The sequence below is a fragment of the Malurus melanocephalus genome, unplaced genomic scaffold, assembly GCF_030028575.1.
Source record: "Malurus melanocephalus ecotype Western Australia unplaced genomic scaffold, MMel_1.1 scaffold_39, whole genome shotgun sequence".
Lineage (NCBI taxonomy): Eukaryota > Metazoa > Chordata > Aves > Passeriformes > Maluridae > Malurus > Malurus melanocephalus.
The window spans coordinates 2,586,696-2,610,477 of NW_026623271.1; the positions used below are offsets into that span (position 1 = coordinate 2,586,696).

Here is a 23,782-nt window from a genome sequence, read left to right on the forward strand (position 1 = left end):
GGAAACCATGTTAAGGGTAGATCGTAACATCAAGTGATTGAGCAAGCCATCTTCCAAGTAGTGATGATCTCKGCTTGCCAGAGTGGGTCAGTTTTATTTCAGAAACAGAACTAGCGTTTCTGTCCTTCCAGCCCCTGAAGCACAGCAAGGGTGGTCTCAAGGATTTTGTTTGTATATTCTCTGACATAGGCATAAGTTCTTTAACATGTCAGAGAATGCTTAGTTGTATTAAGAAAGGAGTAATAAACTTTGCAGAATATATTAGACAACTCGGGAAATACGTAAGAATGATCTTACTAAGCTATTTACCTTGTGGCAGCACCTGCAGGTCCTTCAAAATGCTGGTTCTTTAGAGTAYGAGGTACTTCACACCACTCCAAATTCTATCTGAGCTAATGGGGATGGATGATAGATGAASACATAGTCAACAGGGAGAACTAAGAGAAGGGTAATTATCATACCAAGCACAGTTGTAACATACAAGCTACTTAATTACTGGCAAGGACTTTGTAGACAAGAAGGTACTTAATGTAAGAATTTGGAGGAGGGAARATTAATATTTTAGGGAAGCTCTCCTGCACAAGACAGAAGAAGCAGTAAGAYACATGACAAAAAAAGTTGGACCAATGCATGGTAGAAGTCTTGCTGAAAGTTTCCCCCAGCCAGATATTTTCAGGTAGACGTTTTTGTCTGGGAGAGGTGAAGAAACAACTTTTCAACATAGTCATTGGCCAAATGACAGCAATGTTCAAATAACACATAGCTCTTTTTGTGTTGCCCCTAGCACTCAGACAGCCTGGAGCTGGGTGCTAGTCCTAGCTCTGCCTTCCTCCATGACGCCACAGCCATCAGAAGTACCATAATCAGCCTCCTTGAACACTAACACTCATTGCTGTTTCCAATCCATTGTTGACCTCTCCTCAGAAGTGCACTAAACCCATTCCTGATATCCCTACTGGTATCTAGTAGGTTAATTAAATTCCAAATGTGAAGGGCAGACAGCTCGGTGGAAAAGACWAAGTTTTGATCCCCTAGTGCTTTATAAAATAAATCTCTGTGGACCCATCTCTGCTCAGAACTAAGGAGAGCRGTATCTTTGCTCCTTCCTTTTTTCCCTACTGGGGTCTTTCATAAGCTACTCACAGACCAATGCATGAATACCTGGGATCTTTTAAATCCAGAGCAAAGCACTCCATTGTGTTGCTTTCTCATTCTACTYCAAGGGAGAAGGTAAGTATAGGAGATGAGAAAATAAGTTCCCTATATGYATATTCCAATTGTAACTCTCATCACACAGGAGCACTGGGAATACAATACAGCTAGAGAATGAGAAGTACAAGACACTAAATACTGGTATTAATAGCCTGGCAAAGAGGAAGTCTGAGGCAGGCTGGGATTAGGACGTGACACAAAGGGTCTTCAAAATAAGGACAAATCTACGTGTTGAAGTTAATGAAAATACCTTCCTTTCACCAGTGCTTAAAATAGAAAAGAGGGTAGAAGATGACATTCTGATTATGTCAGAAAAGACTCMTAGCACAGATCTGGCCTGGTTTTTAATTTTAAAAGTGATTTGCACAGGTAGAGTGTAGGTTTTGAAATGGTACTCGAACATTCCCTTGTGCTGGGACTAACGTTCAATTAGCGCAATGTGTTTCAGATGCMGGGGAAGCTCAGGAAGGCCAGCCACCATCTCGTGTACAAGATTCCCTTCTTTGACTATAGCCGCCTTTTGGAAATTAAACTTTTTTCCTGCGCAGTTGCAGTTCTTCTGTAAATCATTGCCTGCCCACCCCACACGCTTCCCAGGAAGCCTCAGCAGGCCGGCGGTGACGGAATCGCGGGCAGGAGCAGCCCCTCGACAGGTTCCACCTCCTGCCCGCGACTCCGCACCCCGGTCCGGCGTCAGCGCGGCGGCGGGGCCGGCCGGGGGCGGGCACAGCCTGGAGCCGCCTCCGCTCAGCGGGGCTGGGCCGGGCTCCTTCCCGCCGCCGCCTCCGCCTCCCGCCCCGCCGCGCTGACGCCCGGCCCGTCCTCCCGTGCCGGCGTGCGGGTAAGTGGCTCCCCCTCGGCGACTCCTGCCTAGCGGCGGSCGAAGCCGCGCCCTCCCCCGGCAGCCGCGCAGGGCTTCCCGGCGGGGCCGCTTCYCCGCTCTCCGCCCGGGTGCGGGGCCGAGGGGGCTCCGCCTCGGGACAACTTTGCCCCTGCTAGCGCCGGGCTTTCCGCTGCCGCTCCCCGGCGGGCACCGCGTGTTGCCGGGACCCCCGCGGCAGAGCCTTTCCTCCCGCCTCCCCCGTGCCCCGGCGCGTCCTCCCGCCCTCCCCGGCAGCCCCGGCGCTGGCAGCGGCTCTTCGGGCCCGGCCCGGCTCCCGGAGCGCTGTGGCGGCGGCCCGGCCCGGCCCGTGGGCTCCGAGCTCCGCTGCCTTCCCCGCCCGCGCCCTCCGCGCTGCCCCCGCCGCAAGGGTTGGCCTCGGGGCGCTGCTGCTGCATCATCGCCCTCATCTCGGTCGCCTTTTAATCCCACGTGTCTGATTTCATGAGAAACCGCCTTCGTACTCAGCGCTGCCGTGCTCCGGCTCTGTTCCTTGGTGCCCTGCAGCCCGCAGCGCCCGCCGTGCCTGCCTGACAGGCTTCGCGCCAGGAGTAGTAGCTCGGCCTTTCTTGTTGCGGAGAATCAAGTCTTTTATTTGTAATAGTAAACTCAGTCTCTGTTAAAACATTGRAATTGCTGCGGAGTTGATGTTTAGGCAGATTCTGGCTTTTATGGAAACACCTGTTAGGAAAAAGGCCGAGACAGTTGAGGAGCTGTCAAAAMAATAATAGGCAGCTCTCACTAGCAATCTGCACAAGTGAGGCAGTGTGTGCCCCGCTCACTTGAACGTGCTCCTTCAAGCAATTATCCTGCAGAAATTATCCCAGACGATGGCTGTCGTTGGGCACAGGATAGTACTTGTAGTATGTGAGTCACTCTTCTGCTGTCCAAATAGTCTGTGTATGTCAGCTTTGGAATTTGTGCCCAACATGGAATTCTTCTAACAGTTTGTATAATTCAATAACTAGGTATTAGTTTTATTTAAGAAGCATGAGATTTCTCTTGTTACCGCCTTTGGCAGGTATCTCAGAGGATTTCACTGTGCCGAGTGATGTTTTGTTCGCCATGAGGATACAAGCCATCTAAAAGCCTTTTCCACTACAGTGCTTTATAACCCAGCCTCTGTAATTTTGGTACATGGGACGAGTATCTGGAAACAATGGTGAATTGCTTCACTTGGCTGTGATTTTTATTTTTTGTTCCTTTTGAAAGAAGGATTTTATGAACTTTTATTTGAAGACAGACTAAAATTGGTGCTTTCAACTTGAAGGTACATTGTTTTGCTAATTGTTCTGCTTTCTTCTGTGTGTGTTTTGTCACTGTTCAGGCCATACATACACTTACTTTTATAAATCCTTATTTCCCTTTTATTCATTCTTGTAGCATCCATTTTCAGTTCTTCATTAGGGCGAAACATTTCAGGTGTTTCTCAAACAGTTGTTTCTGCCTCTACTCTAAGTTTGTGATCTCTTCAGTGGGAAGTCCAGGCCATGAAATCAGCAGTAGCTAGCTGGTAACAATTAGTTACCAGCCCAGTACTTACTGATTAGCATGTTAGTAGTGGGACTTAATTTAAAAACATGCCCTTTAAAATTGGATAGATTATGCTGTTTAGTGGCTGGAGAAATAATGCAGGGTGATGTGTGTAGCTCTAAACTATTGCTCTGTGCCTCRATTAATTTCTCAGTAACAGCTGAATCCTATTAATTTAGAAAATTGTCTATTGTGGACAAAACTGACTTGACATTAGAAATTCACTTTATTATTGGTTAACTTTTAATTATCAYTTGCCTAATGATATACAAAGAAGACCACTACTTAAAGACAGTCTTGGGCGAAACTCCTTTCCTCCCCTTCTTTCCTTGGCCCCTCAGGTTATGCTCTGTCCMTTGGACAAGGCAGTGGTAGTGTAGGAAGTTGGGGTTGGTACATGGAGGTTTCTTTCTGCTGCTCGTTTTTTCTGCTCCCATGGGGCCCTCGATGGTGTCCCTGTCCCAGCATGGGCATCTCCACAGGCCACAGTCTGTTCAGGGCTGTCCCTTCTTCAGTGTGGAGAGTCTTCTTCCAAGAGTGCATCTTCAGCTGTGTCCCCAACAGTTGCTCCTTTCTCCATGCTTCTTTTTTAGCGCTCTGTCACATGTCTCCTCCTGCACTTTCTTTTGCATTTGCTGCCACTGGCAGCTTCTCCCTTTATCAAGTAAATGGGAGCAGAGGCACCATGAGCTCATCAATGAGTTGGAGGATGGCAGGCAGTGGTTTATGGAGTCAGCTGGACCTGGCCATGGCTCACACAGGACGGTTTGTGGYCTTCTCCCATGCAGCAGAACCTCTGCTTTATCCCCAATACACTCATGTGCCGTTTGGGTGATACTGGAAGAAAGGTTCTGTCCATGCCTAATTATGGGGACTCCARTTTCCTTTTATAAACATAGAAATAAAAACAAAGTTGTCTCCTGTAGCTTGCTAAATGGCAGTAGYGTGTTGTGTCACTAGGGTGTTAATATCTTTGCAATTGTAATTATTAATGTGTCTATCTGAGGAGTTGTGTCTGCTCCTATGCAACTGCTGATACCTGGGTCAGGAGCAGCTGTTTTCTCTAATGATTGTATTCATACATGTTTTCATCATAATTTCTTCTTGTCATAAAACTTTCTTGAAGAGTTAGTTTTCCTTTCTTTTCAGATCTGAAGGCAGTGGTTCTACTGACACAAAGGTGGCAGCTCTGTGCCCTGTTCCACCAGGGTGAGTAATCATGTTCTTCTCAGAGATCATTTTATATCCTGCTTGTTTTTTTTGTCCCACTGATTCAATGATTTTGGTATTTCATCCCTCTTATCTTTTGGGCTGATTTTCTGCCACCATGAGTTCTTTGTGGTACTGTGCACATTGGTAGAACATAGAAAAGGAAGACATGGGATTTCAGGTTTGGGAACTGAACCATTCTCTCTCAGTGTTTGCAAGATGGACTCTTGATAGATAAGGGAATAATTGAGAATAGTCATGTTTAAGAGAAGGCTTGGAAATATAAAGTTTCTTAGGTACTAAATTGCTGTTGAGAGCAGAACCTRTGTATGCACAGGCCTGAGGCAGCCGTGGTAAGGGTGGGTAAGGGTGATGGTGGTGATAGATAATCACTGTTGTACTCAATCCTGATCTGCTGTAGCCCAGCATGCATGCTGCCCTGTGTGGGTATTAAGTACTCATAATGTGTTCTTCTCTCTTCCTAAGTACATATTGTTTCTAGCTGTTCAAAATGTTTACTTGGTGTTTGACTGAAATGCAGGAAGTTAGACGGTTTTTCTGAAAAATTGCAGGGTGCAGAGTCCTTGGAGTGAAGTCGCTATGTATTGATATTGCTCTTAGCAGGCAGAAAATAAGCCTTTCTTCTTCTTTCTCAGGGCTTCCTATCCAACACTGTGCCTTAAACATGGAAGCTGTAGAAATGAATAGTGTATCCTTGAAACGTCCTCGCTCTGAGGATGATGTAGCCAATGCAGATGAAATTAAAAGACAGAAGATCTTGGAGAAGTCTAAGGCAGCGAATGACTCTGAGCAGAGTATTGGGACTGTAACAGAACAACCTGAGGACACGAAAAATGAAACAATCCCCAATGAGGAAAGTGAGGAGCAGGAAGAAGAACTAGAGGACAGTGATGAAGATGGAGATCCAGAGAGCTTTGCAGACATGATGAAGCATGGACTGACAGAAAGCGATGTTGGCATAACAAAATTTGTTAGCTGTCATAAAGGGTTTTCAGGAATCCTGAAAGAGAGGTAATTCTTTGCCTTGTTACATATGTTAATTCCTTGTGTACCGCAGCTGTAGTTCTCCATTTCCCTCCCTTTGGACTCACAGATTGTAACTGGATTATTTGTGGCTACTAGAGAGGTTCATTACTCTTTTTTACTGCTGAGACTGAAGAAAGGTTTAATTGAGATTTTCTAGATTGTGGGTTGTTTGAGGGTGGGTTTTTTTTTTGGGTTTTTTTTTGGTTTTTTTTTTGTGTTTTGTTTTGTTTTTGTTTTGTGTTGTTTTTTTAAATTTATTTTCCTGTCAAGTAGAGCTCTGAAGAAGGAAACTGTGTATGCGTAGAGATACATGATTACACTGACTTTTGCTGTTACAAAAGTCACCCACCTTTTGTACTACTCTTCAGTGCTGCTACAAGATGCACTGGAGAATGGCATCAAAACCATCCTTCTTTGGTTCTTTGCTTTGCTGTGACCTTTTTGTGCTAATGTCTGTAAAGTAGTATATTGTCAGGTGGTCCGTTAGGCTTTAAATGATTGTCTGATCAGTTATGTCATTTACAAAACATAGAAGCGGGTTTTAWAATTCAGGGTGTGGAATTTACTACATATACATCATATATTTAATAAGATGTTTGGGGTTTAGGAGCTTTTAAAATGAAATTTCTCAGTTTTTTAAATTAAATAATATCTTTGAATAAAACAATGCAAATACAGAAGCTCGCTGAAGTGAGAATCATTGTTTCCCTGATTCAGCAAAGCAGTTAAGGTTGCTTTTTTTTACACACTGAAAAATCCCTATTTTTAAATACTGACTTCATACATAGATAATTTTACATAATAAAATTATATATACATATTATGTATGTATTTAATCTTTATGTGGAGCATTAAGCAGCTAGTGTAATCCTTCTCTGGGAAACGTAGTCTGTGCTGAACCTTCTGGGAAATCTGCCAATTTTGGTTGGCCAAAGGTAGCCATGTGGTGGAAAATTCGTGGGCTTGTGGTGTTTTTTTTTGATTCTAGTTTTTAACACCTATTATTAATTAATTCTTGGCATTTTATGGTGCTGTCACTAGCATGTCTAGACAGCTACAGATAATACAAGAGAGGATGCATAGCACTCCTCAGGAGGGAATTCTACCAATATGATGTATGTCTGCACAGAGGGATGGCAAAAGGGGGTTTGGTGGAGGTACAATAGAAAGCTTCCCATGGTGAACTTTTATTCATCTTTCAGCATTGATAGAATATGAATATTTGGGGTTTTTTTCCACCTTGCTAGCAAATGCTACTTAAAAATAATTTAGCAATTGCAACACAAACTGACTGTGCTCTGTTTATAGTTAGGCTGTTTTTATTATTAGGCATGAATGACTGGGTTGAAAATGTCACAGTAAAATTCTTTCTTGCTGTCATAGAGCATGCAAAGTAACTTTATTTGAACGTTGCTCTCTGTAACTGAATATAGGAACAAACCTGAATTTTTCCTGCCTTCTGTAGAGAGGCTAAAATGCACTTTATTTTGTAGGTTATTTGAAATGACAGTTTATGCAGTTGTTAATGCATTGCACATTGTGGCAATGCGGTAGAGTCTTAATTGCCAGTAATGACTGGTATTGAGGATAACCATTACGGATCTCTTCAAGCTACTGAGAAAATKACTCAGAATAACTACAGCAGGTGTTTGGTGATCTGCTGAGAAGTCTGCTGTAGTCTGTTTAGATGTATGTTCTTGTGGTATCATTCTGGGAGATGGGAATAGGTACAGCTTTCTCATGGCTAAGTTTGTTTTGAATTTAATGATTTGAGTTTGGAATTCTTCACTGAATTCTGCTAACAAACAGCTTTTTAGGAARGGACTTAATGTGATGTGGGATTTTTATTACAAATGTAATGCCTGTTTCTTTCTGTCAGATACTCAGACTTCGTTGTCCATGAAATAGGCAAAGATGGACGTGTGAGCCATTTAGATGACTTTTCTGTTCCTGTGGATGATGAGGTAAATTTTGAGGTAAAGATTCGGTAATTGGTTATAYTTTTTAATGCTCCTTAAGCTAGAACATTAAAAGACTGGAAGTTGCTTCATGAGGTTTATCGGATGTTTGTTTTTTCCCTCCAAATGTTTTAGGACCCATCAGAAGAAACATTTACAGTTTTGTCAGATGAAGACAAGCAACGTTTAGAGGAGCTTCAGCTTTTTAAGAATAAGGAAACTAGTGTTGCCATAGAGGTAAAATGATAAATTATATGAAGTTTGAGACGGGGGCAGAAGGAGGATGAGGGAGGGAGAGAGGGAGTGAAAGGTACATGCTTTCTAATGCATGTAGGGTGTAAGAGAAGTTTGAATGATATGTGACAGGTAACACCAAATTGTTTCCAATTTAGGGTTTAATTTACTCAAATTGATGCATGTGTGAGTTGTCATTTTGATTTTGGTGGGACTGTACACAGGAACTTAAGTATAAGTTTTAATTCCTGTGGTGTTAAAATTATCTTGCAGTATTTTGGTTTTCTGTCTAGTATTGTTTTAAAGAATAAGATTTACATAAAACATCTATCCTGATGAAACACTGCTTTCACAGTCAGTGTCTAGTGATTTAATGGAAAATAAGATAATTTAATAGCAAAGAGCATAGTTATGGACATAGGTCTTCTGTAACAGGAAAGATAAGAAGGTACAAAATTAAATTAAAACCTTGATTTTTTAAATATTCAAATATTCCACGTATTTGAAGAATAACTGTTGAGCTATATTTGGAAAACACAGATGAGTAGGAATAAGTCTAGTAGTTTCAAATAAGCATTCACACATTAAATAATCTTATATAGCTAATTTTTTTCCCTTTAAAGCACCCTTCCTTTTGTATTAATTTATTTGGTTTCTGCATGTATGCATATTAACACAGGTAATTGAAGACACCAAAGAAAAAAGAACCGTCATCCATCAGGCTGTGAAGTCCTTGTTTCCAGGACTGGAGACTAAAACAGAAGATCGAGATGGAAAGAAATACATCATTGCTTATCATGCTGCTGGGAAAAAAGCATTGGCAAGTGAGTTTCAGTATCACAGCAGATGGGTAAAGTAAATGCTAAAATTATCCCCACAGTAAGAATTGTTAGTAAGTACTTCAAGTGAGTGTGCTTCTTAATGCAGTCAGGCTTCACATTTTCCTCATTGCAGCTGATGCTGTGCATCTAAAACTATTAGGAAAGAAAATGTTTTAAGAAATATTTAAAGAAATGTTTTAAATTTCTACTTGCTTTTCTTTCCAAATCCAGTGGAATCCAGTACAGACATGTTAGAATATAATCTTCTACTTCACTGGGAATAAGCAAAACAGAGGCTTTATTTTCTGTATTTTTTTGAATTTAGCTTTCATGATCTTAACTGGGTGTGTAAGTGTGCATTGTGGGAGTTAAGAGGTTGTAGTAGGAATGTGTACATTACATTGATAGTTGGTGTTATCTTGATTGTAATCTTGACTTCTTGGGACCAAATTCTCATTTACTTGAATGGAGACAAGCATCTATTTGTTTTGTCRAATTTATAGTTTCATATAAACTTAGTTTATTTAGCGTGATTGTTACTTCTGCTTCCAAGGCWAATTATATTTGCAGAAAATTACCTCTATTCATTATAGATTACAGTTACTCCTTTGGAATAGTTGAATTAATGAAGGATTTTCAAAAAGCTGGTGTTACCCACCTTAATCTTGCAATATACTGTTTTGGATACTGGGAATAAATTGATGAGTTTTGCATCTTTTAATGTTATTACAAATTTGTTGCGACTGTAAGTTTAGAGGATTATCTACATGTAGAATGGTGCACATTTAACAAAGGAAATTAAGGTTTGGTTTAAATTGGTTGCATTCCTCTGTCATTTCAACCTACTACAAATGATGGTCTGTAAACCTAACCCTTTAATTTTAAAGACGAAGGAGATGGAGAAGGGATAAGGAGATAGAGTAATTTAAAATGGGAAATAATTTCCCAGGTAACTTAGTTTRTTTAAGGGTTTTTATAAGCAAATATGGGAATGTTGTATTTTTATTGGTTCCAATTATAATGTGTTTGTGTCTTATTTAATCATGTTTAGAAAATGTGTATGTTTGCATGCTTTATGCATGGAGTATGTATACTTACCAGCACAAAATTCTCCTCAGCCAGTTTTGTTCTCTGTTGATTTGTAATGGTTTTTCCTCCACCTCTTCCTTCTTCTCCTTCCGTTATTTAACCATTGTTACAGTCAAGTGGATGTTGTTAAGCTGATATAAGAGATACTATATAAAAGAATTCAAGTATTTGAAATATGCTGAAAATAATTTAATAGCATGTCTCTAGGATTAAAACATTATGTGGAGCACCATCTTTTAATGTAGAGAAGTGTCATCTATTTAAACTTGGATTCCCCAGCTGTGATGCTGCAGGCACCTGTGCATGTTGGTGGAGGTGTGTCAGTTACTGAGAGTGTGTGCAAATGCTTAGGGATGTAAGATTGAAGTTCTTTTTAGTCAGGATTATATTTATCTTTCTGGTTTGTACAGCCACAAACATGTCTTCATCCTGAATGGGCTCCCCAGGCAAGAAACATTCCAGGAGTATAGAATATTGGATTATTACCTGAGACACCTGATTATTTTTGTTGGTAACATGTGATGTTACCAAACATACTTCTTAAAATTTAAAAACAGAAGCTGCTTTGTGTCTATAGTCARTTCACCCTCAAATACTTAAAATACTGTCTTACTAAGTTGTCAGTAAACTGTTGTTTCATCATCGTCCACAAATTTTGTTGCATCTTTGATTGAAGCTTTTCATATGTTCACTGTTTGCCTCTGCACGATTCCATTGCATAACTGTCCAAATTGCTGTCACCCACCACCTAGCTGTTGGATGCTCCCTGAAGCATAAACAATCCCATAACCATAAACCTGCATGTTCACCTCTAAAAACCCTTTGACAGTCTTAAAATTAAATGCTACTCTTTTGTACTCTTTATGCTCTGCATTGGGACAGAGGTCAGAACAGCAACAGGTAAGAGATGTTGACATTTCATCCTAACGAAAATGAAATGCCAACCGTTATGACCTCCTAAATAGCAACAGGACTGGCCAAACTAGTAACAATTTCTGAAAAATCCCTACGCATAAGTACTGCTTAAAATGCCCTGGAACAGCCAAGAATGAGGCTTGTTCTACCTCTTTTTTGTAGTGCAATATTCATTTGGTGCAGAGAAAATATGCTAGTAATAAGAACTATCAATTCTGACAGCACATGTTGACAAYGATGGTAAATTTTCCAAGCATTTCAGTTAACCAAGCCTTTGCCCTTCAGCCTGTATTTTAGACACTACTCTCTGTCTTTAYACAACTTTAAAAGCACATATCATGCATCCTGCTATTTGAAAAGAGCTTCTACTCCTCAAGTTTCAGCAAAGTGTTTGGAAAAAGAGCTAGGAAAAACAATTTTATTGTCAAAAATGTAACATGACTCTGAAACACAGCAATAAGGACTGCAAATTTTCCCACTGCCCCATCTGCCCAGTTGAATGCTTTRAAGTACTGGGTGAGGAATGGTTCAGGACTGTGGCTGTGGTCTCCATTGGATAGGCCATGACTGTGATGCCYGAAGCATGAAGAGCCTTCTGGTGTACAGAATCCTTTTAATGTAGGTCACATCAGGGCTCACTTCTTGAAGTGTGTTGAAATAACCRTGTGCAAGATGCATTAATAAAATATTAAGAATGGTTCCAGCTGGAGAAGAGTCTCCTTGTGAATTGAGCTGTATCTTACTCTCTTCCCCTCTAATTGTCAAGATCCTTGTGGAGGACCTTGCTTTTCAGCTGAATGCAGTGTCTCATTGACTGAGTTTAAGAGCAGTGGTGGCTTAGAAGGGGAGACCAGCAGGAGTGTGAGGTCTCCAGTTCAGGCCCTATGAAACTCTGTGGGTGGGAGGCTGTGCTTAGAAGCTGGTCATGCAAGGCAAGTGGTGCAATAATTCTAAGTGACTTAAACCTTTGCATATGTAGCATCTGAAATGATCTTTGCAGAAATGCATGCATAAATGGCAGCTTCTCAGAAACAAGCAAAAATTAAACATRCTTACTGTCTGTGTGGGATATCTGGACTTTATACAAGTAATGTGAAAAAAGAGCAGTATTTCCCAAGAACTTCCTTACTGCATTGGTGTTTGTATGTTAAAATAAGGCTGGCTTTTTCAGTTAGCTTTTGCTGTTATGAAGGATGCTTGCACTCTTTGCAAAACCAGGAATGTCTGCATAGTGGCTAGCAAGAGATAAGGGACTTCTTATAGAAACAAAACAAATTCTTAGTTTTGTTCTTAAAAAACAAGGAATTGATTAACCTCAAAATTGAAGGAAGCTCACAAATAGTTGCCAAACCTGTTTAGAATCAGTCCCTTTTCCCAAAAATGCCACTGGCAGTGGATTATTGGAAAAGGCAAGTTTTGTCTCTGAGGGTTTTTACATGCAAAAAAAAGCTTGATGAATTGACAGTTTTCAGTTAAAGCAGTTAAAGTCTGTGGGATCTGAAGTTATTTCAGCCTTTGGCCTTCTGTAAGCATGGCACAATACCTGCCACAGATTATATGTTAATGTTTCTCTTGTACCAGATTTCTTGCTCCCATTGGATTTAAAAAAMGAACCACCTTGAAACAATTTTTTTAGTATGATTTTTTAGGGTTTTGTAGCAATACAATTCATCCTTTTGTATGACGCACAGAAAAAATCCTAYGGAAATAAAGAATGTCTGTACTATAAATAATAATGGTAATCTTCCCACAAACAGGACTCCAGTGGTTCTCAACTATTAATTATAGAAGGAGTTAGAAGAAATGTAGTGTAGCTTCTATTGCTAAAAATCAGTATAATGGTAATATTTCTGAGAAATTTAATCCAGTGATACAGCAATTAAATGACTAGGGTATGTTTTCAGATAATTTCATGACAAAGGAACTGTCACTATTTCATTCAGGATTTTCTAGGTGACAGAACTGATTAAAGAGAAGTATACAGACCAGTGGAAGAGATCTTTTTCAATGTGCTTTACAGCTTTTGCTGTCAGTAATTAACACTTTTGTTTTCATTTTTTTAAAAGAAGATGGAAATTACAAGATTAATCTTGCATATTTAAAATAAGTGTAGCTGCAATGGAAAATAAAATAAAATTTTTTWAAAGTGACACTTTAACCTTTTTGCTTTTAAAGATCCAAGAAAACACTCTTGGCCAAAATCTAGGGGAAGCTACTGCCATTTTGTACTGTACAAGGAAAACAAGGACACTATGGATGCCATTAATGTCCTATCCAAATTTTTAAGGTAAGGCTGTTGTTTCTGCTGTCCTGGCTGGCATGCAGCCCTCCTCCTCCATGTTTCATGCTGCTGTAAATATTATGCTTCAGAAGTATGTAAGAGCAACACAACTGATTGCTATTCTCTAATTTGTAGACAGTTTAAAATGAAAAATTATTTTAGAACATCAAATTTGAAACTTACAAGTTTTGTGAGGAGGTGAGAATGGAACAAAATGAGCCTAAGAAATTTAAAAGACTACTCTATGACTTCAGTGGAAAAAATCCACAATTAGCATTGGCTGATCCGAGAAAGGCTTGGCAGCTCAAAGCCTCAATGTGCATAATCTGAATTAAAAGCCATTTTTTCCCTAGTGTGTGAATATATGCAAGTATGTTATGGACCTGTCAGATATTGTTGTGATAAAATGCTGATCAGTTCCTAAGCAGTTACAGTTGATAAACTGTTGTTCCGTGTATTAATTTCTCCATGGCAACACAGGCTTAGTTCCTTTCACCCCATCAAGTGCAGAAACAAAAAGATTTGCCAAGGCGTGACATGAACACAGTGAATTGCAGAGGAAGAGCAATTTTAAAATTGGGTCAGTTCAGTGATCTACTTGTAGGGAAACTTCCMCACTTCTCCCTTCCTTTTTCTCTTTGCCCTTCTTGTTAAAAAAAAATGTAATCTCGATTTTAACAAGTGAATTACTTCGTATTTGTATTTGAGAACAGAATGGCAAGAGCATAGTTAGGTGAAAATTGTGTGTAATGGCAATCCTGCTACCCCCTGGTGCCCTTTCCTGGAATTATTGGAAATACTCCCTGTCTAACACAGGTTGTAAAGTACCAAGTGAAAAGGAAAGGAAATTTTCCTCTCAAGGAAAGGAATAGATCAAACTTTAACTTCTCATACTCTCACATAATGTGCAGGCATGTTGTTCAAACAGACACGTTTGAAGTTTAAGGAAGAAGTGGACATTAATTTTTTTTAGTGAAGTTGCTGGTGGCTGTGCATTTGTACATTGAGTGAATATAGATAAAGAAGTACTTCAAAGCTTTTTATTTTAAAAGCACTGTTGTGTTAAAAGTGAATTTGACAACATATAATTAAAACAGAGAAGTTTCCTTGTGTTTTATGTACTTATGGATGAAATAAGAAAATGTCACCCATGTGTCAAATTGTAACCCAGTTGTGAGGAATGTAGGTATATTTTTCTATTTTTAATTTATAAGATTAAAAATTCTAGGTAATTATGCTGGAAATTATGTTTGATCTGTTGCTATTTTAATATACATAATATCTGTTRCTATTGYTTTTAAGAGTGAAGCCAAACATATTTTCCTACATGGGAACTAAAGATAAAAGGGCTATAACAGTTCAAGAGATTGCAGTTCTCAGGTGAGTAAAAGTACAATCTGGAGTATTTGCACATCCACTGTGGTAGCTTGGCTATTTCACTAAATACCTAAAAAACTCAGTGACACAGATGGCAGATTCAGGTCCTGACCTGGGAGCACAGGTGTTAATGAAGATGCCACAGTCCTTTTGTATTCTGTGGTGATTGCTGATATTTTCAGCAAGTCAGTGGGCTCTGAATCACAGGCTGGTTACGTGTRCTTGTCTGGGCCAGTGGGACAGATYGCCTACRTGCTCTTAGGCTGTTTGGATCTCAYGCAACAGSAGAAAAACARAATGACATAATTAAAATTATRTCCCACTTCCTTCCTGGCTTTTGTTTCTCCCTTTCTACAGCTAGAATCCTATTTTCTTTCTCACTGAACTCTCTGAACAGTACCAGAAAAGGCTAACACTGCCTTTGCTCATCTGTGAGTAGCCAGAAGGGGCAAAAAGTGACAAGGAATTTTTCCTACCTGTCACCTTCTAAGAGCAAATAAAACTTATTTTGTCATATTCTAAGTTTGTTATATGGTTTCTGGGCACTTGAAATTAGTGTTAGATCCATAACTGAGAATGACAGGTGTCTCCCAGTTATGTATTACAATATAATTTTAGCTAGCTGCAATATCCTGCTTGCTCTACTTTTTACAGTTTTTTGAAAACMACCCTCCTTGAGTGAGGAATTCATGATTTGAAAGCCGTAAGTTTTAACAAATCCTTGTTAGAAGGTGGGCATACACTACTGAATTGTTTATATATTTCCTCCCAGTGTTCTGTATATGCATGCATTAGCACATATGAAAGGAGATACTGATTTGTGAATTGTGAGAAGCCCCAGATTCTTGTTGCTGCAAGGTTTATAAAGTGGTGACAATTAACCAAACATGTGGTGCAGCCATCTCAGGTGCTGTTCCATTGACTTTTTAACATCATCATATTCAATGCTGTGTCCAAGAGCTCCAGAGTGCTTTAAATATTTATTGTGTGGTGTCTGCTCAGTGGTGCCATAGCACCTGACTCCCCTTCCCAGGAGAAGGGACATTACCAGTTGCCAGCCTGCTCTGAGCTGAGTATGCTGGCCATGCTGGTTCATAAACGTTGCTATCCTGGTAAAATTTTAGCAGAAGTGTCCAAGAGCAGCTTGGTGATGCAAGGAACAGGATATGCTTCCAAAAATACTASCAGCAAAAATGGCAGGTATCAGTGACAGATTGGATTCCATGTTCCTTCATCTGCACTTAGCATACACAGTAGCTAATTTTACTTAACTGTGTGTTTATGACTGTGCTAACTGGGATGTATTCATGGAGTAGTTACTCAACACAGAGTTCAGCTTGTGGGTTACCATATACATCAATATTGCAACATACTTTTTTTGGAGTGCGTGTTTTAACGTAGATGTGAAAAGACAGTGCTAACAGTATGTCATGGTATGTATTTTCTTTTGTATGAGTATCCTGAAGAATTATGTGTTATTTTCTTTAAGCTATTTCATTAAAATACTTTGAAAAGGCAACAGTAGAAAGYTGGGGAAACTGGACTTACTGGTTTTTGTTTTGTAATGCCAGCATTTCTATGTTTATCTGCTTTTCTAAGCTGGTTACTGTTGTCTCTGTCTTTTTAGAATCACTGCACAAAGACTTGCTCATTTGAATAAATGTYTGATGAACTTCAGATTAGGAAATTTCAGTTACAAGAACCATCCACTGAAATTGGGAGAACTGCAAGGGAATCATTTCACTGTTGTTCTCAGGTAGTATGTTAGTACGTATTCAGCGGGTTCTCTTAAAATTTTTTCCTTTAAACAGATAAGTGATACCAGTGCAACTTGTGTTATGAAAAAGAAATYCTATTGGAAGGAGATTGTTGAATTGGATGCATGCTATATAATATTGATGTTGAGCTTTAATGGCATCACAAAATAGCATAAATCCTTAATCTCTCTGTAACTTTTTTTTTTAATGCTAGAAACATAACAGGAACTGATGACCAGATAGAGCAAGCAATGCATTCACTCAGGGAAATTGGATTCATTAATTACTATGGAATGCAAAGATTTGGAACCACAGCTGTTCCTACTTACCAAATTGGCAGGTATGTGTTGCTTTCATCCTCCCCCCCACCTTTTTTTTAAAAAAAAAATTCTTATCACCATGTAACTTAATGTATTTTTGGGAACATTTTTCTAGCATATTGCATGTACCAGTTTTAATTTTAGATTCAAGAAAGATCTTGTTTCTGAACTTGTTTCAGCAGTTATCTTGCATAATAGCACTCACTACTTTTAATATTCCATGAATCTAAACACTAATACTTTTCTTTTTTTTATAAGTTGGCTGAATCCCTTTAAGAGATATTTAGTCAGTACTTAATACTTTCCTGTTTGAATCCTAGAGCTATTCTACAGAACAATTGGAATGAAGTAATGGATTTGATACTAAAACCGCGACCAGGAGGTAAGAACTGAAAAACGATACATCACATGTTTCTGCCTCTTCATCTCCAAGAAGTGTATGTTTAGGAAAAACTTGAGCCAGTTTAGCAATGGAGGAGCAATCTTCAGACTTTCCCTTTCTGCCTCACTTTCTTTGGTGTGTAGTTTCTTGCAGTGGGGCTGAAAAGGGACCTGAGTRCTTACAGAGTCTGCTCAAACTCCATGTGAAGTCTTCCAGCCTCAAGTGTTCTGTGATTCTGTTCATCTCTCATTRCCATGATTGAAACTTAATTTTTCAACTGTTTTAACAAAAGGTGAGATGGATGCTTTTTTTGGTGTGTAGTTAAAATATTTTTATTTTATGTCCTTGTTCTAGCTGAAAAGGGATATTTAGTTAAATGCAGAGAAGAATGGGCAAAGACTAAAGATCCAGCAGCAGCCCTCAAGAAACTACCTGTAAAAAGGTGCGTGGAAGGACAGCTTCTACGTGGACTCTTAAAGTATGGAATGAAGAACATAATCTCTGCATTTGGCATAGTGAGTGTAAAAGTGCTGGGCGGGATTTACTTGAATAAACATTCTTTTTGATGGTATCAGGATGAATTTGAAATGGACTCGTAAATGCTTGATGAGTAGAAGGTTAAGTTTAAAAATCTTCACATTTATCCTGCCATTTTGCTGGAAGTATTGCTGCACAGTAACTGATGACATCTGTAATTAATGTATGCATAATGAGCCTTCCAATTTATACAACAATCTCCCTGGTATGTGGGAAGCAATGGTTATACTTAGTAACTGTGTGTAATATGGATCCGAGAATTGTGCAAATGCTCRGTTTCAGTGTTTTTCTGTTGCTTTAAAAGTATAAAACAAACTGCTGCTGGGCTAATGAATCAGCCTGGTATAGAGGTGATGGATTCACTTGTCATTTTCAAGTGCTGTAATCAAGATCAAGTCTTCGGAGAAAAKACCTCATCACCAGCAAACTGGGCCCTTGTAGGAGCTGGGGGATAATTTCTTGTTTATGAAGAAGATAATTAGAATAACACACAGCTTTCACAGCTGCAGTTWACTTAACATTTCAGGAGGTTGAGTATGAATTCAGTGTTTTATAATAGACCTATGCGTTTGAGCTGTTGAATTAAAAAAGCGTGTGGGGTTTTCTTTGTAAATTTAAGCACAGTTCTTTTTTTGTGCAGATTCGAAATGTGTAAAAGCATTATTTCTTCACTTACCCTTTTCCCAAACAATGAACAGAAATCAAATCTGTATACCAAGAAAATGTCTTATTGCTGGAAAATGTAACATTTCAAATATATGCCTTTTGGGTTATGATTGTGAGAAAAAACAAAAAGTAGATCTTTCTAGTGTTTAATATTTTTTTTCTTTACCTCTAGATACCAAGAAATAATCGTTTAATGTATATTCATAGCTACCAGAGTTATGTGTGGAATAATATGGTGAGCAAGAGAATAGAAGAATACGGGCTTAGAGCTGTTCCAGGAGATCTCATACTTAAAGGAGGTAACATCAGACAGAGCCAGTGATGCTCTGTATTCAGACTCCTAGGAAAACAAGGCACATAGATCTATGTCTGATACTGCTTACAAAGTTTCTTTTCTTTCATCCGTTTTGGCCCAGTGGTATCTGAATCCRCTGGCCTGTTTTAACCAAATTCTACAAGGATTTGGAAGTTAGGTGTTACACCTCCATGAACTGTTTGTTTGCCTGTTTTTTCAGATAACTGGATAGGGAAGAAAGAGTATGGAGGACTGATTATTCTCAAGAAAGACCTCAAACCTAGTTGAGCTATGAAGAAGTGTGGACGGGTGTTATGAATTTTTAACCATAGAAGTTTTTGATGCCATGAGTGTCTTGTAATTCAGAAGCTCCACTCAGTTAAAACTTTCYTCACTTGGATTTGCTGTGGCATTTTCTACAGTATTTCTCCTTTTTGTATGCTTGATGCATGTGAGGGGGCTGTTTCTCTAGCAGTCCTTTTTTATGTAGTTTTAAGTCATTGGAAGCCAGGCTGTGACTCTGCCAGTAGCTGTGACACCCTTGGAGGCTGTTACTTTTTTTTTCTTGGAAATGTCTATTAAGTGGAGATACARCACAGTAGTTATCCCTCTCAGAGTAAGCTTATTTCAATGAAAGGTTTTGTTTTAAATTTAGTTGAAGTTAACTGTCACAGGCATCCATACTGGTAACTTYATTTTTCTGACTGCAGCCACAGCTGTTCACATTGAAGAAGGAGATGTTGATAACTACACTATTCACGACGTAGTGATGCCATTGCCTGGATTTGATGTTATTTATCCAAAGCATAAAAGTAAGTCTGACTGTTAACTGACATATTTACTCTRAAAACATAAGTCTGCTTTAAGATTGTCCTTAAAAGGAAGATTGGATCTACTCAACCTTGGTGACTTTTAAAGCAATACATTACTTCAGATCTCTGAGACATTAGTGTCAGCSTTTTGTTGCTGCTAGGGCCCTCTGTTCAGTCCCTATCCCATTGGGAATCCTAGATGACTGTGAGCAGAGCAGAGTTTCTCCCTAGCCTGTACCACTGCAAGAAGTTAATGAGGTACAGGATTTTGTCCTTGRTGAATTTAATGAAGTTCCTCTTGGCCCATTCCTCTAGTGTGGCTCAGTCCCTCTGAATGGCAATAATGTCCTTCCATGTAATGAATGCTATCCCAGCTTGGTTTAGCCCACAGATTCCTGCTCGTCTCCATTATTTCACAGGTCGCATCCCAGTTCCTTGAGGAACTCTGCTTCTTGGTACAGGTCAAAACAGTTATTATACTTTGAACTGGTGAGCAAAACAGCTGCTACCCACTAATCAGTTCACCCACTGAAATGTTCTAACCTTGGACACAAAGATTAGAGGTTAGAATATGTTGACAGCCTTGCTAAAGGCAAGGCAAACAACAGTCCCTGCTCTCCCCTCATCCACAGGTGTAACAATTTCATGACACAAGATGGTAAGGTTGGTGGGTTTTTTGCTTTTTCTCTTCCTTTTTCTCCCTTTGTTAAAACCACAGTCATTGTGTGTCCAGAGAAGATTAGCTCTATTATTTTTCCCAGGACCAGAGTGAGGCTCACTGGTCTGTAATTCCCTAATTATCTTCCCTGCTCTTTCTGAAGTTGAGTGCAAGATGTGTTTTTCTGCAGTTGTCTGGGACAGCCCTAGATCTGTACARTCTCTCAGAGATGATAGAGAAAAACTTCACCATGATGTGAGCCAGTTCTTTCAGCCTGTATCTTCTTCCACTACTGGTAGTCCCTCTCTTCCTTGAACCTTGCCTCTAAGAAGAGAGGTCTGGGGCACGTGGCTGGTCAAGGCAAAAGAGGCACTGAGACCATCAGCTTTATGTCTGTCCACYAGACCAGCTGCCCCATTTAGCACCAGGCCAACGCTTTCCTTGTATTCTTTCATTCCTTATGTTGTAGCTTAACTCTTGTTGGTCTTGATGTTTGTTGCTGCYTTCAACTGTAGCTGAGCTTTGGCTTTCCTAACACCATCTCTGTGTGCCTGGACGGTGCTGWTACAGCCCCTCTTTGTAGCTGGCTTTAGTTATCACCTGCTCTCTGTGTCCTTATACGTGAGGTTACTCATGAGTTCCCTGCACGTTTTCCTTAATATTGAACTCTTGAATTGGATTGAACTCTTCTTTTACTTGGTTGTCAAATTGTCAGCTCATTTCTCTCTGCTGCTTTTTAATGAGAGAGTAATGGGTAGTCTGACCCTTTAATTTTTTTTCCATACACCTGTGAAGTCTAGAAAATTGGAAAGCATATATGAGATGGCAATTAAATGTCAATAAAGWATTTTGTTAATTTGGTTTTCAGCCAAAATTTTATTTGATGATTTCTTGTTACTGTGCCTGTACTAATCAGGGTGTAGAAGCAAACTGATAATAAGATTTGCAGTGATTTTAAACTTTGTGTAGCATTTATCCCATATATGCTGAAAAACTACTAAATGTGGGGGAAAGAATGATCCATTAAAACAGACTGTTCAAATTGGCCACACAACACTCTCTCCTATTAAATATTTTCATCTCTTGCAGTTGGTGAGGCCTACAAGGAGATGCTGGCAGCTGACAATCTTGATATCAGCAACATGAGACACAAAATCAGAGATTACTCACTTTCTGGAGCATACAGAAAGATAATCATTCGGCCTCAGAATGTCAATTGGTGAGTGGGAACATAAAGGCAATTACGCTTGAATTCATAAAATAGAGTTTATTAAAGTAGGAAAAAAAACATGAAACTGATCCATGGGACATCCACACAGACCAAAACATGAGTAAGGAGGAAYCTCTGCACTTCTCTCATGTCTTTAATGCAGTTGAACTATACTCTTATTTCTTCCTTGGTTCTCTGGTTCTGTGGTGGAGGAGTATCAAGACATCTATCTAATTAGTTGTTCACTCCTTGCAAGGGCTGGCCTGAACACTCCATYGATAATTACTTGTGTTGAAACAATGGTAGATACTATTCAAAAAAGGGTTTTTTGTTGTCTTGCTATGAGAAAGTTGGTTTTCAATTACTTGTCAGAGACTTGTATCACTTAAAGTTACTAAATCACTGTTGTTAGAGATACAWCTTAGTTTTCATATGGCAACTGAATAAATAACTTAAACAGGGAACTGTACAAATGTGTAGAAAGACATGATCCTGATGCATAGAATAAAATATAGAGTTTAGGAGGGAGACCAAAAATACAAATATTGATAMACTTGAAACAGCAGCACTAATTAATATTAATCTTACCTACTTCCCAGTTACTTTTTCAGCCTCATGGTTACATATGGGATTTCTGTTAAATGAATGGCAGAAACAGTAGAATGTGTTTAAGCCCTTTCAAAGTTTAGATGACTTTATTGAAAGGCTTCACTCCTGCTAGGTACTCTTAGAGTYGACACCATTCTTCCCTTAATTTAATGAGCTATAATTCTTGTATAGTTGGAAATTCTGACAGCCCACAAGGGAAAACAGATGACTTATGCAAAGAAACTTCTCACTAACTTACAACTGTATTTTAATAATCTTCATAAAGCCAAGGCAAGTCTTCTACATAAAGCTCTACCTGTTATTTTGCCATAAATGTCACATAACTCTTTTATTATAAAATAAATTCAATTTCAGTTTTAAATGCCAATTGGAATAATAATGATAACAAGTRATACTATTGTAATAAGTGCATATATAAAAAAATGTTACCCTAAATAATAAAAAATAATAATAATGCATTTTATGTATATTATAAAGGGAAGTTGTTGCATATGATGATCCTAAAATCCCATTATTTACTACGGATTTGGATAAACTGGAAGGAAAACCATTACCAGTTCTCCCTACGGGTAAGTTGATTTTTCTGCTGATTTGCTAAGTGAAAGTTTGATCTGGCTGTTGATTTCAACTGAGGCATACTGAAAGTTCCTTTAAGGAAGAGCTGTCATTTAACTATAGACTGTTAAGCAATGGTAACAACGACCACCAAAGCGAGGTATCTAAATAAGGAGCCTTATTTCTCAAGGGGCAAGCCATTTCTCCAGCATCTGTATTGACTGTTGCATTTTCTTACAGGCATCTGTAAAATCAAGTAAATGCTTAGCAGTAAAAGTCTGCAACTAACAAAGGTAGAATTAAGTCACAGATTGTCTGTATATTGAGCTTATTGGTATTATTGGTGCTGAACACGGGAGATGACTCAAATACATAACTCTGGTCAAAAGGCGTTTTGATGCTGCTTTCCAGAAAAGTGAAGACAGGCCAGGAATTCAGTCTGAAAGAACAAAGGTTTGCTTTTAAAAGAAGAAAACTCTCAAACCACCACTTGGTGCTGAGAGAAAATGTTTAAAAGTTGTTTCATGATTTTTTYCACTGTGGATTATAAACAGGAGTGTAATGGTGGTGGTTCTTTTGGTTTATGGGCTGGGGAAGGGGTTTGTAGAAGCTGTTTATCCCTTTGATGGTATTCAGAATAAGCATTACATATGCCCTTAACCACTTGTTCTTGCTTTTTGTSTCTTACACCTTTTGATAGATGGTAAATTCAGGGCACTAAAGATGGAGTTCTCCCTTCCCCCATCCACTTATGCTACCATGGCRATTCGAGAAGTTTTGAAAATGGACACAAGCATAAAAAATCAGACACAACTGAATACTACTTGGTTGCGCTGAATGAACTGCAAAAGGACTTAAATTTTAACAAACGAAACTGTTTTCTTATTTACATGTTCTGTACAAATCTTTAAAGAGTCACAGTAAGAGATTTGTATTTTTTTAAGTATTTTTAGTGCTAGCATTTAACTTAAGTAGTCATTTGCAAGATGGTGGCTGTAATATAATATAGATATTAATGACTGGTGCTTTTTACTGAAYGAGTAGGTTGCTTGAGCTGGAACATGGGTTCATCTTTAGAACTGCGCTTACAATGGCATCAGACCTGGAAGAATGTTTAGCTTGCTTTCTTTGTGCAAGCACTGAATGTTTTCATGAGTCCAGCATATCTTGAAGTCTCCTCAAATACAATGAATTACACGGAGAAAGATGAATTACAGCAAAATCAAGATACTGATGAGTTTTGCTGGTAGCATTTGACTGATGCAGTAGCAAGGCTTTTGTATGCTGTAAAGCTGTACAGCTCTTTTAAATTGTTCGACTTTTCAGTGAGAACATACTTGTATATTCCACCTATATCCTGTACCAAAGAACAGGTACTGAAAATAAATTAAGCTGAACCTCTGGGGCTGTATCAATAAGTGCTTT

At 39.0% G+C, this 23,782-nt stretch overlaps 1 protein-coding gene across 5 annotated transcripts; it reads left to right on the plus strand.

The window, feature by feature from the left end:
- Window positions 1–1,969: 1,969 nt before the first annotated feature.
- PUS7 (pseudouridine synthase 7) lies at window positions 1,970–23,782 on the plus strand. 5 transcript variants are annotated; one of them, XM_057364511.1, is made up of 18 exons: window positions 1,979–2,053; window positions 3,114–3,362; window positions 4,775–4,834; window positions 5,491–5,866; window positions 7,761–7,857; window positions 7,975–8,076; window positions 8,753–8,897; window positions 13,074–13,185; window positions 14,482–14,559; window positions 16,184–16,312; window positions 16,528–16,653; window positions 16,954–17,015; window positions 17,370–17,530; window positions 18,391–18,517; window positions 19,224–19,325; window positions 21,073–21,202; window positions 22,280–22,371; window positions 23,058–23,782. In XM_057364511.1, exons 4-18 carry the CDS (start codon window positions 5,520–5,522, stop codon window positions 23,192–23,194), a joined length of 1,947 nt encoding a protein of 648 aa, XP_057220494.1. In that variant the 5' UTR covers window positions 1,979–2,053; window positions 3,114–3,362; window positions 4,775–4,834; window positions 5,491–5,519; the 3' UTR covers window positions 23,195–23,782. The 5 variants fall into 5 exon arrangements, with proteins under 5 accessions (XP_057220493.1, XP_057220497.1, XP_057220496.1 ...); XM_057364510.1 differs by lacking the exon at window positions 3,114–3,362 and having other exon boundaries at window positions 1,970–2,053; XM_057364514.1 differs by lacking the exon at window positions 3,114–3,362 and having other exon boundaries at window positions 1,970–2,053; window positions 17,370–17,457; window positions 18,426–18,517.